At 48.5% G+C, this 14118-nt stretch overlaps 2 protein-coding genes across 2 annotated transcripts in view; one reads left to right on the forward strand and one right to left on the reverse strand.

Annotated features, from left to right (window-relative positions):
* SLC5A10 (solute carrier family 5 member 10) overlaps nt 1–14118 on the forward strand; it is a 128179-nt gene that overhangs the window by 65553 nt on the left and 48508 nt on the right. The gene's annotated exons all lie outside the window — the stretch shown is intronic.
* FAM83G (family with sequence similarity 83 member G) overlaps nt 1–14118 on the reverse strand; it is a 57613-nt gene that overhangs the window by 26451 nt on the left and 17044 nt on the right. Inside the window, exon 2 of the mRNA XM_056866318.1 lies at nt 5456–5623. Within this exon, the coding sequence (XP_056722296.1) occupies nt 5456–5623 (168 nt within the window). The remainder of the gene's footprint in view (nt 1–5455; nt 5624–14118) is intronic.

Below are 14118 nucleotides of genomic sequence, written 5' to 3' on the forward strand. Positions count from 1 at the left end.
TGAATGTGGGGTTCCAGGTTCAGCCCCCGGCATCTCCGTTAAGGATCAGGTTTTGTGTGTGCATTAAGAGTCATCGAGTCGCTTCCGACTTATGGCGACCCTGACCTGGATAGCCCCAGACTAGCCTGATCTCATCAGTTCTCACAAGCTAAGCAGGGTCGGCCCTGGTTAGTATTTGGATGGGCAACCTCCAAGGAACACCAGGGTTGCGATGCGGAGGCAGGCAGTGACAAACCACTCCGAACGACTGTCTCTTGCCTCGAAAACCCAAGGGGTCACTGTAACTTGACGGCACAAAACCCCAAATTAAAGACCTCTGAAACATCCTACCACTAACAGCCTTGCTCAGGTCTTGCAAACTGAGGGCCACGGCTTCCTTGATTGAGTCCATCCATCTCATGTTGGGTCTTCCTCTTTTCCTGCTGTGTTCAACTTTTCCTAGCAAGATTGTCTTTTCCAGCGACTCTTCTCTTCTCATAATGTGACCAAACTACAACAGCCTCAGTTCATTCATTTTAACTTCTAGGGAGGAGAATTTAGGCTTGATTTGATCTGCAACCCACTTATTTTTCTTTTGGGCGTATCTGGAAAACTCTCCTCCAACACCACATTTCAAACGCATCAACTTTCTTCCTGTCAGCTTTCTTTACTGTCCAACTTTCACATGCATAGTAATGGGGAATACGATGGTAGGAAATATCTTGACCTTGGTCTCCGGTGACACGTCCTTATACTTAAGAATCTTTTCTAGCTCCTTTGTGGCTGCTCTTCTCCGTCTCAATTTCCTCCTGATTTCTTTTGACTGAGAGGGGATAGGATAACCATCTTCAGGTACTTAAAGGGCTGTCATATAGAGGATGGTGCCGAGTTGTTTTCTGTGGCCCGGGAGGCCGGACCAGAACCAACGGGTTGAAATTAAATCCAAAGAGCTTCCAGCTAGACATTAGGAGGAACTTTCCGACAGTTCCTCCGTGTAACAGACTGAACTTTTTCAAGTCCCTCAGCCTTTTTTCGTAAGGCTCGTGATGCATAACAGGATTTGGATCCGCATATCTGCTTTTGGGGATAAACACCTTCAGTGGGTGACCCCAGCAAGCGGGAATGCAGAAACATCCGCGGAAATAGAGACAGGCGTCTCATGTCTATGCTAGAAACCCGTCCGTCTCCACGGACCAATTCCTCGTAGCTTTCACAAACAGTTTTAAGGAAGACAGTAATTTGGCTAATGGGTTTGGCTGTCTTTCGTGAGTCGTTGCGCTGCCGTGCTTTTGTCCCTGTCTGGTATTTTCTCGCGGCATGACGCAAAGCTTAGGAGGGTAACTTTTGTTAAAAGATTTAGGGCATCCCTCGGCGTGGGCGGGTGCCTGGGTTTGCTTTGTTGCCGAATACCATTTGGCCGACGCATCCGCACTTGAGAGTCTGAGCTCGCCCGACCTCAGTTCGAGATTCTGCAGGGGTGCCCGAAAGAGCCCCGTTAATCCCGGCTCCGGTGTGTGGCCGGGCCCTTTTCAAGAGCACCCAAAAGGGGGAAAAGGCACGGTTTGGGCGACACCCAGCCAAGCGGAAAACCCCACAGCAGGGCAAGCAACAGGGCAAACAACAGGGCAAACTTTCTGCTTCCTCCTCCCGGCTTGATGAAGTCAGCTCTGTTTGTTCAGCCTCCCATTGGGGGAACCCCAGAAGCAGACACCCAAAGGCGGGTGAGCGGCCGGGAAAAGCGCGGTCGCCGCTCAGGCCGAGGGTTGAATCACTCGACAAACACTCCCTCTGATTGTTGAGCGGATTGTGACACGGTTTCCCAAGCCGGCGCGCTGACCCGCTCTGCCTGCTTGTTGCAGCTTGCCGAGAAGGTGGTGGTGACTCGTTCCCTGGATAATAGCCTTGTTGCCTCTTCATTCTTTGGACCCACCAAGGCTTGGGAAGACATTTCCCCCTGGCACGGGCAGCGGCAATGGGGGCTGATTTTTGGCCGGGGCTTTTTAAAGGACCTCTTCTTGCCCGCGAAATAAACTGGGGTGCTATTTAGTTGATAATGTTTTGCATGCTTTGAACGTTAAGGTCAGCCTGGTCCAGAAAGCAATATTTAGACTGCGTTCCATGGATGTGTGCTTTATTTTAATAACAATTGCCAACCTGCAGGTACTAGCTGGAGCTCTCCTGTTATTGCAACTGATCTCCAGCCGATAGAGATCAGTCCACCTGGAGAAAATGGCTGCGTTGGCAATTGGACTCTCTGGCGCTGATGTCCCTCCCCTCTCCAAACCCCGTCCTCCTCAAGCTCTGCCCCAAAAACCTCCCACCAGTAGCAAAGAGGGACCAGGCAACCCTAACAGTTGGATATCATAGACTGTAAGAGCATAAGAAAAGCCATGCTGGATCAGGGCTAGGCCTATCAAGTCCAGCAGTCTGTTCACATAGTAGCCAACCAGGTGCCTCTAGGAAGCCCACAAGCAAGACGACTGCAGCAGCACCGTCCTGCCTGGGTTCCTCCGCACCCAAAATAATAGGCATGCTCCTCTGATACTAGAGAGGATAGGGATGCATCATGACTAGTATCCGTTTGGACTGGTAGCCATGGATAGCCCTCTCCTCCATGAACATGTCCACTCCCCTCTTCAAGCCTTCCAAGTTGCCAGCCATCACCACATCCTGGGGCAGGGAGTTCCACAATTTAACAATTTATCATAGGCACAGAGTCATTTGGAACACATCTCAAAATACATACCTGGGCTGTTACAAAATCATTTTATCCGTTGATTTATGTGTCTGCACACATCATATGTTTTACTAGACCGCAGATGACGGCCTGGGAGGTTGAAACGTATTTGGCTTGTGTTTTTAGATTATCAACCTTGTTGCCACATGGGCTTTTTAAAAAGTACATGCGTGAGTGCTTTATAATAAATACATTTCATAGTTTAATTGAGTTCTTTCCCACCCAACCTTTGGGTACCCAACGTTGCTTTTAGCTTGGGTCTTCCTAAAAAGCCTGTATTTTAGGGCCTGTTAAATACAATTGGGCACAGCAGATAATAAAAATAGATTTCTTGGTTGTTATATTAGATAATTGTCCAGCTCAACCCCTTTGGGTTCCCCTGACTTTTCGGTTGCGTTTCTTTGTCCCTCTTTTTCTTCAGTTCCTATGTGGCTCCAAATACTGACCTCCCTCCTTAGACACTTCCCCCCCCCCCCCAGATCTCTAGGGATTTTCCAAGCTGAAGCTGGCAACTCTACGAGGGACATGGTTCCCATCCCAGTTTGTATCTGATTTGGGTAACAAAAATGAGGGACACAAACTGGATGGGGGATACACGTCTGGGCAGCGGCATGTGTGAACAAGATCTTGGGGGGTACGGGTGGACCCTAAGTTAAATATGAGCAGCCAGTGTGATGCAGCGACAAAAAAGGCTAATGTGGTATTGGGGTGCATCAACAGAGGCATAACACCCAAATCGCAAGATGTCATCGTTCCCCTGCACACCGCATTGGTCAGGTTGCACCTGGGGTCCTGTGTGCAGTTCAAAAAGGATGTGGACAGAATGGAGTGGGTGCAGAGGAGAGCGACGGGGATGACCAGGGGCCTGGAGACCCAGCCCTACAGGGAAAGGCGGAGGGAGTTGGGAATGTTTAGTCTGGAGAAGAGGAGGTTGAGGGGGGGACAGGATTGCTCTTGAAGTATTTGAAGGGCTGTCACTTAGAGGAAGGCAGGGAGCGGTTCCTGTTGGCAGCAGAAGAGAGGACTCGCAAGAATGGGTTTAAATTGAGGGCGGAAAGGGACCAGCTGGATATTAGGAATAAATGTTTTTACAGTAAGAGTTGTCGGACAGTGGAATTGGCTACTTAGGGAGGTGGTGAGCTCCCCCTCGCTGGCAGTGTTTAAGCAGAGGCTGGACAAGCGCTTGTCAGGGATGCCCTAGGCTGATCCTGCATTAAGCAGGGGGTTGGACTAGATGGCCTCTATGGCCCCTTCCTACTCTATGATTTCCAAGCAGCGGCGTTTATATTTTGCACTTCCCTGAGTGGCGATCGCGTTAGTACCCACACGTCTCCCGTTGTTCTGTAAATTTTCTACAGTATCGCTCTGATCCTCCGGGTTAAAGCGGGCGGGAGGCCCGTTGGCCAACGGGGAGGGAGGCACACCTCTTCTTGACTCAACTGGGTCACGGCGGAGGCATGAGAAGAAAGTCTGTTTCGCGGCCGGCGGCTGGTTCTCAAAGGAAATTGCGTCCGGATGTTCCCCTGGCGAGGGGATGGTGTTTGTTTTCCCCTGGCAGGGTTGGCTTTATCGGATAAGCAGCTGATCGGGGTGATGGTAAGAACGGCTTTGCTGTGGGGCCGGAAGTGATGGGGTTTACAACCCGGGGGTCAAAGTCCCATTTCGAGCTTCAAAATGAAACTGGGAGCAGTCACCTTTAGCACAGCTGATAAGGGCCAGAGGCACACATAGGCAACGTGGTCATTCTGTCATGGGACATGGCCAAGGAATCAGCATTGGTCACTGTATCCCTGCTTATGTCCTTGTAACCCGCAAATTTAGGGTTGCCAACCTCCAGGTACTAGCAGAAGATTTCCTGCTATTATAACTGATCACCAGCCGATAGAGAGCAGTTCCCCTGGAGAAAGTGGCCGCTTTGGCCATTGGACTCTATGGTATTGAAGTCCCTCCCCTCCCCAAACCCTGCCAAGGTACGCCCCAAAAATCTCCAGGTATTTCCCAACCCGGAGCTGGCAACCCTACCCACCCTCCAAAGCAGCTATTTTCTCCAGGGGAATTGTTCCCTGTCATCTAGAGATCTGTTGTATTCTGGGAGATCTCCAGGGCCCACCTGGAGGTTGGCAACTGTATTTCCCCTGAATATCCTCATACCTGCCAAGGGCACAGTCATGCCAACTTTTTCGTATGGCTGGGAGATCCAGCCAGCCGGGTACAGTGGCTTGAGGTTGGAACTGGGAGGTCCCTGGTTTAGATCTCGCCTCGCTTTGGGAAGCCGCACTCTCTAAGTCCATGTGCCAACATGAATAATACAGCTCAGGGATGTATGTATTCTGCAGTAAGGGGAAATAAAATTATGCACTGCTCCAAGCGACTCTAAATTATGCCCCAAACAGGTTGCCAACCACCAGGTAGTAGCTGGAGATCTGCTGTTGCAACTGATCTCCAGCCGATAGAGATCAGTTCCCCTGGAGAAAACGGCCGCTTTGGCAATTGGACTCCATGGCATTGAAGTCCCTCACCTCCCCAAACCCCGCCCCCCCAGGCCCTGCCCCAAAAACCTCCCGCCCATGGCAAAGAGGGACCTGGCAACCCTAGGAGGCAGAAGGGGTGTTGTACTTTTGCATCCTTTACAAGGCACACAGTAAGAAAGATGTTTTGATCGTGCCTCCTGACGCACGTTTTCCTTCGGCTAAGAAGGCATCGTGTGGGCTGACTCATCTGGATCGGCGCTCCCATTACCTTCAAGTGGCCAGCATGCATCTGGGCCCTCTCGCACATCTGGAGGAAGTACTTCAGGTTGCTCTCGTCTAAGATGACGTAGATGGCCACCTTCCTCTTGAAGCCGGCTTCCAGGAGGTCCTTGAAGATGTCCACGTCGGTGAACATGTCCATCACGACAGCCACGACCTGCGGAGAGGAAGAGTGGAGAATTGAGAACCTGATGGGAAGTCTCCTGGGATGTTCATGAAGGTGGACAGGGAAACAAGGGGGGTCTGCTATCTTAGACTTGATTCTCACCATCAGGGAAGAACTGGTCGATGAGGTTAAAGTAGTAGGCACCCTGGGTAGTAGTGACCACGTACTCTTGGAATTTATAAAGAATTGAGAACCTGATGGGAAGTCTCCTGGGATGTTCATGAAGGTGGACAGGGAAACAAGGGGGGTCTGCTATCTTAGACTTGATTCTCACCATCAGGGAAGAACTGGTCGATGAGGTTAAAGTAGTAGGCACCCTGGGTAGTAGTGACCACGTACTCTTGGAATTTATAAAGAATTGAGAACCTGATGGGAAGTCTCCTGGGATGTTCATGAAGGTGGACAGGGAAACAAGGGGGTCTGCTATCTTAGACTTGATTCTCACCATCAGGGAAGAACTGGTCGATGAGGTTAAAGTAGTAGGCTACCCTGGGTAGTAGTGGCCACGTACTCTTGGAATTTACAATCTTGGGGAGAGGAAAACCTGTATGTAGTCAGACATGTAGGTTGGACTTCAAGAGAGCAAATTTTAACCAACTTAAACTCATGCTAGGTAGAATCCCATGGTCAGAAATACTTAAGGAGAAGGGAGTTCAAGAAGGGTGGGCGTTTCTTAAAAATAAAATACTGCAGGTGCAATCCCAAACCATCCCTATGAGAAGGAAAAATGGGAGGAGCCTACAGAGGCCAGGGTGGCTCCATAAACAGCTTTTTAAAGAGTTGAGAAATAAAAAAGACTCCTTTAGGAAGTGGAAGGAGGGCCTTATAACCAAAGGGGAATATAAGCAAATAGCTAGTGCTTGTAGGGAGAGTGGTAGGAAACCTAAAGCTGAGTATGAACTTAGGCTAGCGAGTGATGCTAAACGCAACAAAAAAAGGGTTCTTTTCCTATGTACAGAGTAAGAACAAGGACAAAATAAGCCCACTTTCTGCACCTTCTCAAGCTCTGCAATATCCTTTTTGAGGTGCGGTGACCAGAACTGTACTCCAAGTATTGCAAGTGTGGTCTCACCACAGATTTGTACAAGGGCAGTAGGATAGCAGCAGTTTTATTCTCTGTTCCTTGTCTTATTATGGCCAGCGTGGGATTTGCCTTTTTCACAGCAGCCGCACACTGGGTTGACGTCTTCATCGAGCGATCCACCACCACCCCAGGATCCCTTTCTTGGTCTGTCACAGTCTGTCTCATGAAGTTGGCACAAACAGAAGTGAATATGTTTAGCTACCAGGCTTTGCTGGAAATGTTTCTTACGGAACTACTCTGCCATTACATGACAGTTAATACGTAACTGTAAATGAGACAAGCATTTAATTTTGGTTAGATTTATTATACAAGCGTAAATAGCAAATAGGAATGAAAAACGTTGGACGTAGAATCGTGTTGGTCGTTTGTTACAGGTAATTCGATGCGGATAAATACGATTCAATAGAGGCTGTCTTATTACACAAATATAAAACATATATGTGTGTGTTAAGTGCCGTCAAGTCGCTTCCGACTCATGGCGACCCCATGAATGAAAGTCCTCCAAAATGTCCTATCTTTGACAGCCTTGCTCAGATCTTGCAAATTGAAGGCTGTGGCTTCCTTCATAGAGTCCATCCATCTCTTGTTGGGTCTTCCTCTTTTCCTGCTGCCCTCCACTTTTCCTATCATGACGGTCTTTTCCAGTGACTCTTGTCGTCTCATGACGGGACCAAAATACGACAGCCTCAGTTTAGTCATTTTAGCTTCTAGGGTCAGTTCAGGCTTGAACTGACCCATATATATAAGGAGATAAATGATCTTTTAAAAGGTAGTTTGTATAACAATTTAAAATGAGAACAATATATCAGACGGGATGAATTAGGATGAAAACAAAATATTATATGTTCACCCAACTAAAGTATGTTTTGGTATATTCTTTGAATGTTGGTATCGTTCTGGTTTTGTTCTGTTGTGATGTATGGTATGTGTATTTGTATTTTAATGGCTAGAATATAAAGAATATAAAAAAACTTCTTTTCAAAACCTGAAAAATCTGCCTTCCGATCCACTTCGATTCCTGCCCCGTTTTCTGGGTAGTAAAGCCACGTCAGTGTACTTTGAGCCAGTAGCTTGCTATTTCAGACAATAAAACTCTGCCAGGTCAGTCCACATGTCAGTCTGAAAAGACAGCCGACGTAAGTGTGTGCTGGAGTCCGGTTTGCTCATAACCCACCGGCTCTGGCTGGTTTGCCTGGCAAGCAAAAGGTCCCAGGTTCAATCCCCAGCTTCTCCAGTTAAAAGGACCAGGTAGTAGATGATGTGAATAACCTCTTCCTGAGACCCTGGAGAACGGCTGCCGGTTTGAGTAGGCAATACTGAAACGGATGGACCAAAGGGTCTGATTGAGTATGAGCACCTCCGTGTATCCAGGCCCTGCCTAGGAGGCCCAGTATCTTCCAAAGCAACATTTTTGGCTGCCTTACCTACGATGCAAGAACCAGCGTGATGTAGTGGTTAAGAGCGGCCGACCCTAATCTGGAGAGCCGGATTCGATTTCCCACTCCTCCACATGAAGCCTGCTGGGGGACCTTGGGCTGGTCACAGTTCTCTCCAAACACAGCCTGTCTCTTGCCTTGAAAACCCTACAGGGTCGCCATAAGTCAGCCGTAGGGTTCATCTCAATAGTCTGGATATGAGCTGTAATTCTGGGAGATCTCCAGGTCCCACCTGGAGACTGGCAACCCTAATCGTGTCCCAGGTGTTTCCACAACACCTTCCCACGTCTTCCTCTTCTCCGGCTTTTACGCCTCCTGATTATATTGTTGAAGCGCATCCTTTTATCCAGGCATATCAAAGGCGCTCTGTGTGGAAACCCGGTCATTAAATCGCCCCGGCTTCCTCTTTGATGGGAGGCCGCCGTGTGACCTGCACGGATCGGATTGGGAAACCGAGGCACGTGAAGTGGCTACCAAAGCCGCCGCAAAGCCAAGCGGTGATGAATTGCATACTTGGCCGCATCATATCTGGTGACTTGCGCGCTTTCGTACATCACAGCCCTTTAATTAACGCTTGCTACCATTAATAATAGCTACCCTTGTGTGTTTTGGTAGCACATTGCGAGGGTATGCGCAACATTACCTGGCCTGCTGTTCTGAGGAGGCTTGCCAGCTCCGGGTTGGGAAATACCTGGAGATTTTGGGGGCGGAGCCTTAGGAGGACGGGGTTCGGAGAGGGGACTTCAATGCCCTAGAGTCCGATTGCCCAAGGCGGCCGTTTTCTCCAGGGGAACTGATCTCGATTGGCTGGAGATCTAGGGTTGCCAACCTCCAGGTACACCTGGAAGGAATAAAGGCTCAGTGCTGCATAGACAATGGAAAAGATCCAAACAGGAAAGTCTTTTATGGACAATATATGGTGTTATATGTGATTCAATGGACATTTATTTTCTTTGCTACATTGCATACCTTGCTGGACTAATTTTGCTAATCATATGAAAATTTTGGATGTGTATCTTCTTGTTTCTTATATGTATATATGTTCACTTTTTGCACTTACCTGCACTTCCATAAATTTATTTCCTCTTTATATTACCTTGTGAGTGCTGTTTGGATCTTTTCCAACCTCCAGGTACAAGCTGGGGATCTCCTGCTATTACAACTGATCTCCAGCCAATAGAGCTCAGTTCCCCTGGAGAAAATGGCCACTTTGGCAATTGGACTCTATGGCATCGAAGTCCCCTTCCCCGCTGAGTTGCATGGCCCTACAGTGCTGGCTTGTTGCTCCGCACGGGTCACTTCATTTGAAGTGATCATTTGGAGGGGTGATATGATAACTGTCTTCAAATACTTGAAGGGATATCATATAGAGGACGGTGCCAAGTTGTTTTCTGTGGCCCCGCAACCAACAGGTTGAAATTAAATCAAAAGAGTTTCCGTCTAGACATTAGGAAGAACTTTCTGACAGAGCAGCTCCTCAGTGGAACAGGCTTCCTCGGGAGGTTTTTAAGCAGAGGCTAGATGGCCATCTGTCAGCAATGCTGATTCTATGACCTTAGGCAGATGATGAGAGGGAGGGCCTTTTGGTCACTGGGGGTGTGGGGAGGAGGTAGTTGTGAATTCCCTGGATTGTGCAGGGGGTTGGACTAGATGACCCTGGTGGTCCCTTCCAACTCTATCATTCTATGATTTCTTCCGGGGGCATTTTGATTTGCTCGTCCACCCCTGCCGACAGCATTAAAAAAATCGCTTTCCCACAGCATTAAACAATAAGCAACAGCAATTAAACATTTCTCTCATTCATATTAAGCTTAATGACTATTTTTGGGTGAGGTCCCCATTCTCTAATTAGCGAGGACTTTGCTGAATCAGACAAAACCATCTTTATTTATTTATTTAATTAGATTTATTACCCCGCCCTCAATCTCTGGTCGGAGTCGAGCTTTCCACTCCAGGGTTCACGTCCCAACACTGGCTGGGCGGTTGCCCCCAGAAAACCAAAAGGATGCCCTCGCCCCCGTCCCTATCCCTGCTGGCTGGCGCTCGGCATCTGGCGCTCACAGGTAGACTGCCTCTGAACTCGGTGCTCCCATTCTCTATGAGGGGACTGCTCTATGCGGGAGATCAAGGGGGCAGGGGAGGATTTGCGGTAGCTGCTTGTGAAATGTTTCCACGGGGACCTCCCTGTAGGCACTGGGATAAATTCGGAGGCTCAGCTGAACAAACTCAGCTAGATAAATAGCCTGAGTGGCAGCTCTATTTGCTTGCCTGTTGTTTGTTTGGAGGCACTGGGTTGACTGTGGGCGGCCATCCACTTTGCTAGGGTTGCCAACCTGCAGGTGGTGGCTGGAGATCTGATATTAAAACTGATCTCCAGCCTATAGAGACCAGTTCCCCTGGAGAAAAGGGCCGCTTCGGCAATTGGACTCTATGGCACTGGTCCCTCCCCTCTCCAAACCCTGCTCCGCCCCCCAAAGCTCCAAGTATGGAGCCTGAGGAGGGTGGGGTTTGGGGCGGGGAGGGATTTCCATGGGGTACGATGCCATAGAGTTCACCTTCTAAAATGGCCCTTTTCTCTAGAGCACTGGTTCCCAACCTTTTTTGGACCAGGGACCACTAGGGCTTTTTTGTTCGGTGCAGGGACCCCAAGGTTCAAAACAAAAACTCCGAGAATTTGAAAATAAACTTTAATCATAACTGTTAGTTAAACACTAAACTTAGAATAATATTTGAATATATATATTTTATAATAGAGAACGTTTAATTGAAAAGATTAATTTATTATGGGTTTATAACTTTGTTTCGCGGACCTTAATTTAGTTCTTGCGGACCCCTGGGGGTCCACGGACCCCTGGTTGGGAACCAGTGCTCTAGGGGAACTGATCTCTGTCACCTGGAGATCAGTTATAATAGCGGGAGATCTCCAGCCACCACCTGGAGGTTGGCAACCCTAGTAATGCCCTGGGGAGGCTTAGTCCTTGATTACATGGGTTGCATCTGGGTTCCCTACATTGACTTCCAGCCACGGGTTCCCTGCTGGGGCCGCCGTCCCTACGTGTGCAGGAGCCCAGGACCATGGTATATGTGGGGAGAAGGAGGTTCCGCCTTCCCCTCCTGCATTGTTTTCCTGACCAGAAACAGCCCGGGGAGTAGGCTTCTCAATTGCCCAGGCCTGGCAGTGAGTTCATTGCCCCCAGGCCCAATCTGTGGCCTCCATAGTGGTTGCTCTAGGAATTGCCCCCTCGTCTCTACGATCTATACCATAGAGATTAAAAGAAATTCCTAGAGCATCAGCCAGAAGTGATATCATACCCTCCCCAAACCATCCTTCCCAGGCGCCATCCCTGCAGCCTCCTGGCATTTTCCTAGGCATTGTTGGGTACCTTCCTGCGAGACTGTGTTTACCCTGCTGGGGAAACCCATGTGTACCCATGTGCGAGCATGTGCAGTCTCCAGTGGGCCAAACATAGGGTTGCTAACAATGCTTCAGCAAATGCCAGGCAATGGGGGGGGGGGCGGTGCTTGAGAAAGGTGCAGTTTGGATAGGATGTGATGTCTTTTCCAGGTGGTGCTTTAGGCTGCCTCCCCTAGTCTCTGTGGTCTTTACCATGGAGACTAGGGGAAATTCCTAGAGTGTCACTATGTGGTGGCCGTGACGTCTTCCTCTCTGCAATTGCTTGGGGGCTGGGAATTGGGGCCGAGGGGCAGGTAATTCCCCACCCCAGTGGTTCAATGGGAGGCCTAGCCAAACAAATGCCCCGGAGCCATTTCGGATCAGGAAAATGGTGTGGAGGTGGGTGGGAAGAGGGAAGCCAGGGACGGTGGTCCCGATCCAAGTCGGACCCCCATGCGCTTGGAAATTGAGTTTCCAGTGGGGAAATCCCAGTGGGGAAATCGACTGAAAGTCCTCAGGGAAGGCACAGAGGAATAAGGTTGCCACCCTCCAGGTGGTGTTGTAAAAACCAAACAGGGCAGGCTCACAACTACAAGAAGATCAAACGTGTATTAAATGTCCCAACAAGTGCAAAACATCAACCAACAGTACAGTGTGATGAAAATATATACAGTGCTATACGATATGTACAAGCGCTTGTACATATCGTATAGCACTGTATATATATATATATAGGCACACTATATACAGTGCTATACGATATGTACAAGCGCTTGTACATATCGTATAGCACTGTGTGTGTGTGTGTGTGTGTGTGTGTGTATATATATATATATATATATATATATATATATATATATATATATATATATAGGCACACTGGCTGTTTCTAAAGTCAGACGTGAAGCAGAGTCCACTTCGTCAGGTGAGTAAAAGTCACTTCCAAGTGAAGGATTTAGCCGCAACAACAACGCGGAAGCAACAAGGCAACAAGGAAACGCTTTCCGGATATTTTTGGGCGTTTTCACCATCAAAGCTTCATCAGCCTCAAACACAGGAGAGAAAGAAACTCCCCGTGGAACTCGTCCAGATTGCTAGGGAAGGTTGTGTATTCACTTAGGCGGTTAGTTAACCATCCTAATTTCCATATATTATTTGCTATTTTTTGCTATTTTTACTATTATTTATTTATTTTTAGTATATGCTCCCCTTCAAAACGGGGCTGCAATGCAATGTGACATCACGTCTGACTTTAGAAACAGCCAGTGTGCCTATTTGTTTAAGAGCTTGTACATATCGTATAGCACTGTATATATTTTTATCACACTGTACTGTTGGTTGATGTTTTGCACTTGTTGGGACATTTAATCCACGTTCGATATTCTTGTAGTTGTGAGCCTGCCCTGTTTTGCTTTTTACAACATTGTCTTAACAGTGGTTTTGAGTCCTTTTGCTGATACCCTCCAGGTGGTGGCTGGAGATCTCCTGCTATTACAACTGATCTCCAGCAGATAGAGATCAGTTCCCCTGGAGAAAAGGGCCGCTTTGACAATTGGACTCTGTGGCATTGAAGTCCCTCCCCAAACCCCGCCCTCCTCAGGCTCCGCCCCTGAAATCAGGTATTTACCAACCCAGAGCTGGCAACCCTACAGAGGAAACGTAATATGCCATTAGCCCTTTACGAGCCAATATTGGCCGAAGGGCGGAGTGCCGAGTGCTTTCGCTAAATAAATAAGATTGCCACGTAAGGAAAAGCCGCTCTAAGATTGATTATTAGGAATTATTAGGCTGCCAAAGCACAATTGCATATAAATAATGCATGGATGCTTACAATGCATTGGTAATGCAAATGGAGGCCAGTTTGCATACGGCACCTGATCTGCATCGGCCAACCAAGGGGAAAAACAACCGCGTCGGCCGGAGAAGCCCCACGCCCTGAGTTCCATATATTTGCACAAGCCCAGGTTTCTAGCAGCCTGAATTCCGCGCCCTTTGCCCGCTACGTTTAGGGTTGCCAACTTTGTGTCGGGAAATTCCTGGAGATCCTGGGGGTGAAACCTGGAGAGGGCGGCTTTGGGAAGTGGAGGGACCTCATAATTGTGCCAGCCATCATTAGGCAAGGAATAGAGATCAAAACTGCTGCTATCATCCTGCCCTTGTACAAATCTATGGTGAGACCCCACTTGGAATACTGGGTACAGTTCTGGTCGCCACACCTCGAAAAGGATATTGCAGAGCTTGAGGAGGGGCAACACAAATGATCGGGGGGGCTAGAGCAATTGCCCTATGAGGAGCGGTTGAAACACTTCGGGCTGTTTAGCTTGGAAAGAAGGCGCTTAAGGGGAGACATGATAGAGGCCTATGAAATTATGCATGGTGTGGAGAGAGTGGACAGGGAGAAGCTTTTCTCCCTCTCTCGTAATACCAGAACATGGGGTCATCTGCTGAAGCCGGAGGGTGAGAGATTCCAAACAGACAAAAGGAAGTATTTCTTCACACAACATGTAGTTAAATTGTGGAACTCCCTGCCCCAGGATGTGGTGATAGCTGCCAGCGTGGAAGGCTTTAAGAG

The sequence above is a fragment of the Euleptes europaea genome, chromosome 21 (assembly GCF_029931775.1).
Source record: "Euleptes europaea isolate rEulEur1 chromosome 21, rEulEur1.hap1, whole genome shotgun sequence".
Lineage (NCBI taxonomy): Eukaryota > Metazoa > Chordata > Lepidosauria > Squamata > Sphaerodactylidae > Euleptes > Euleptes europaea.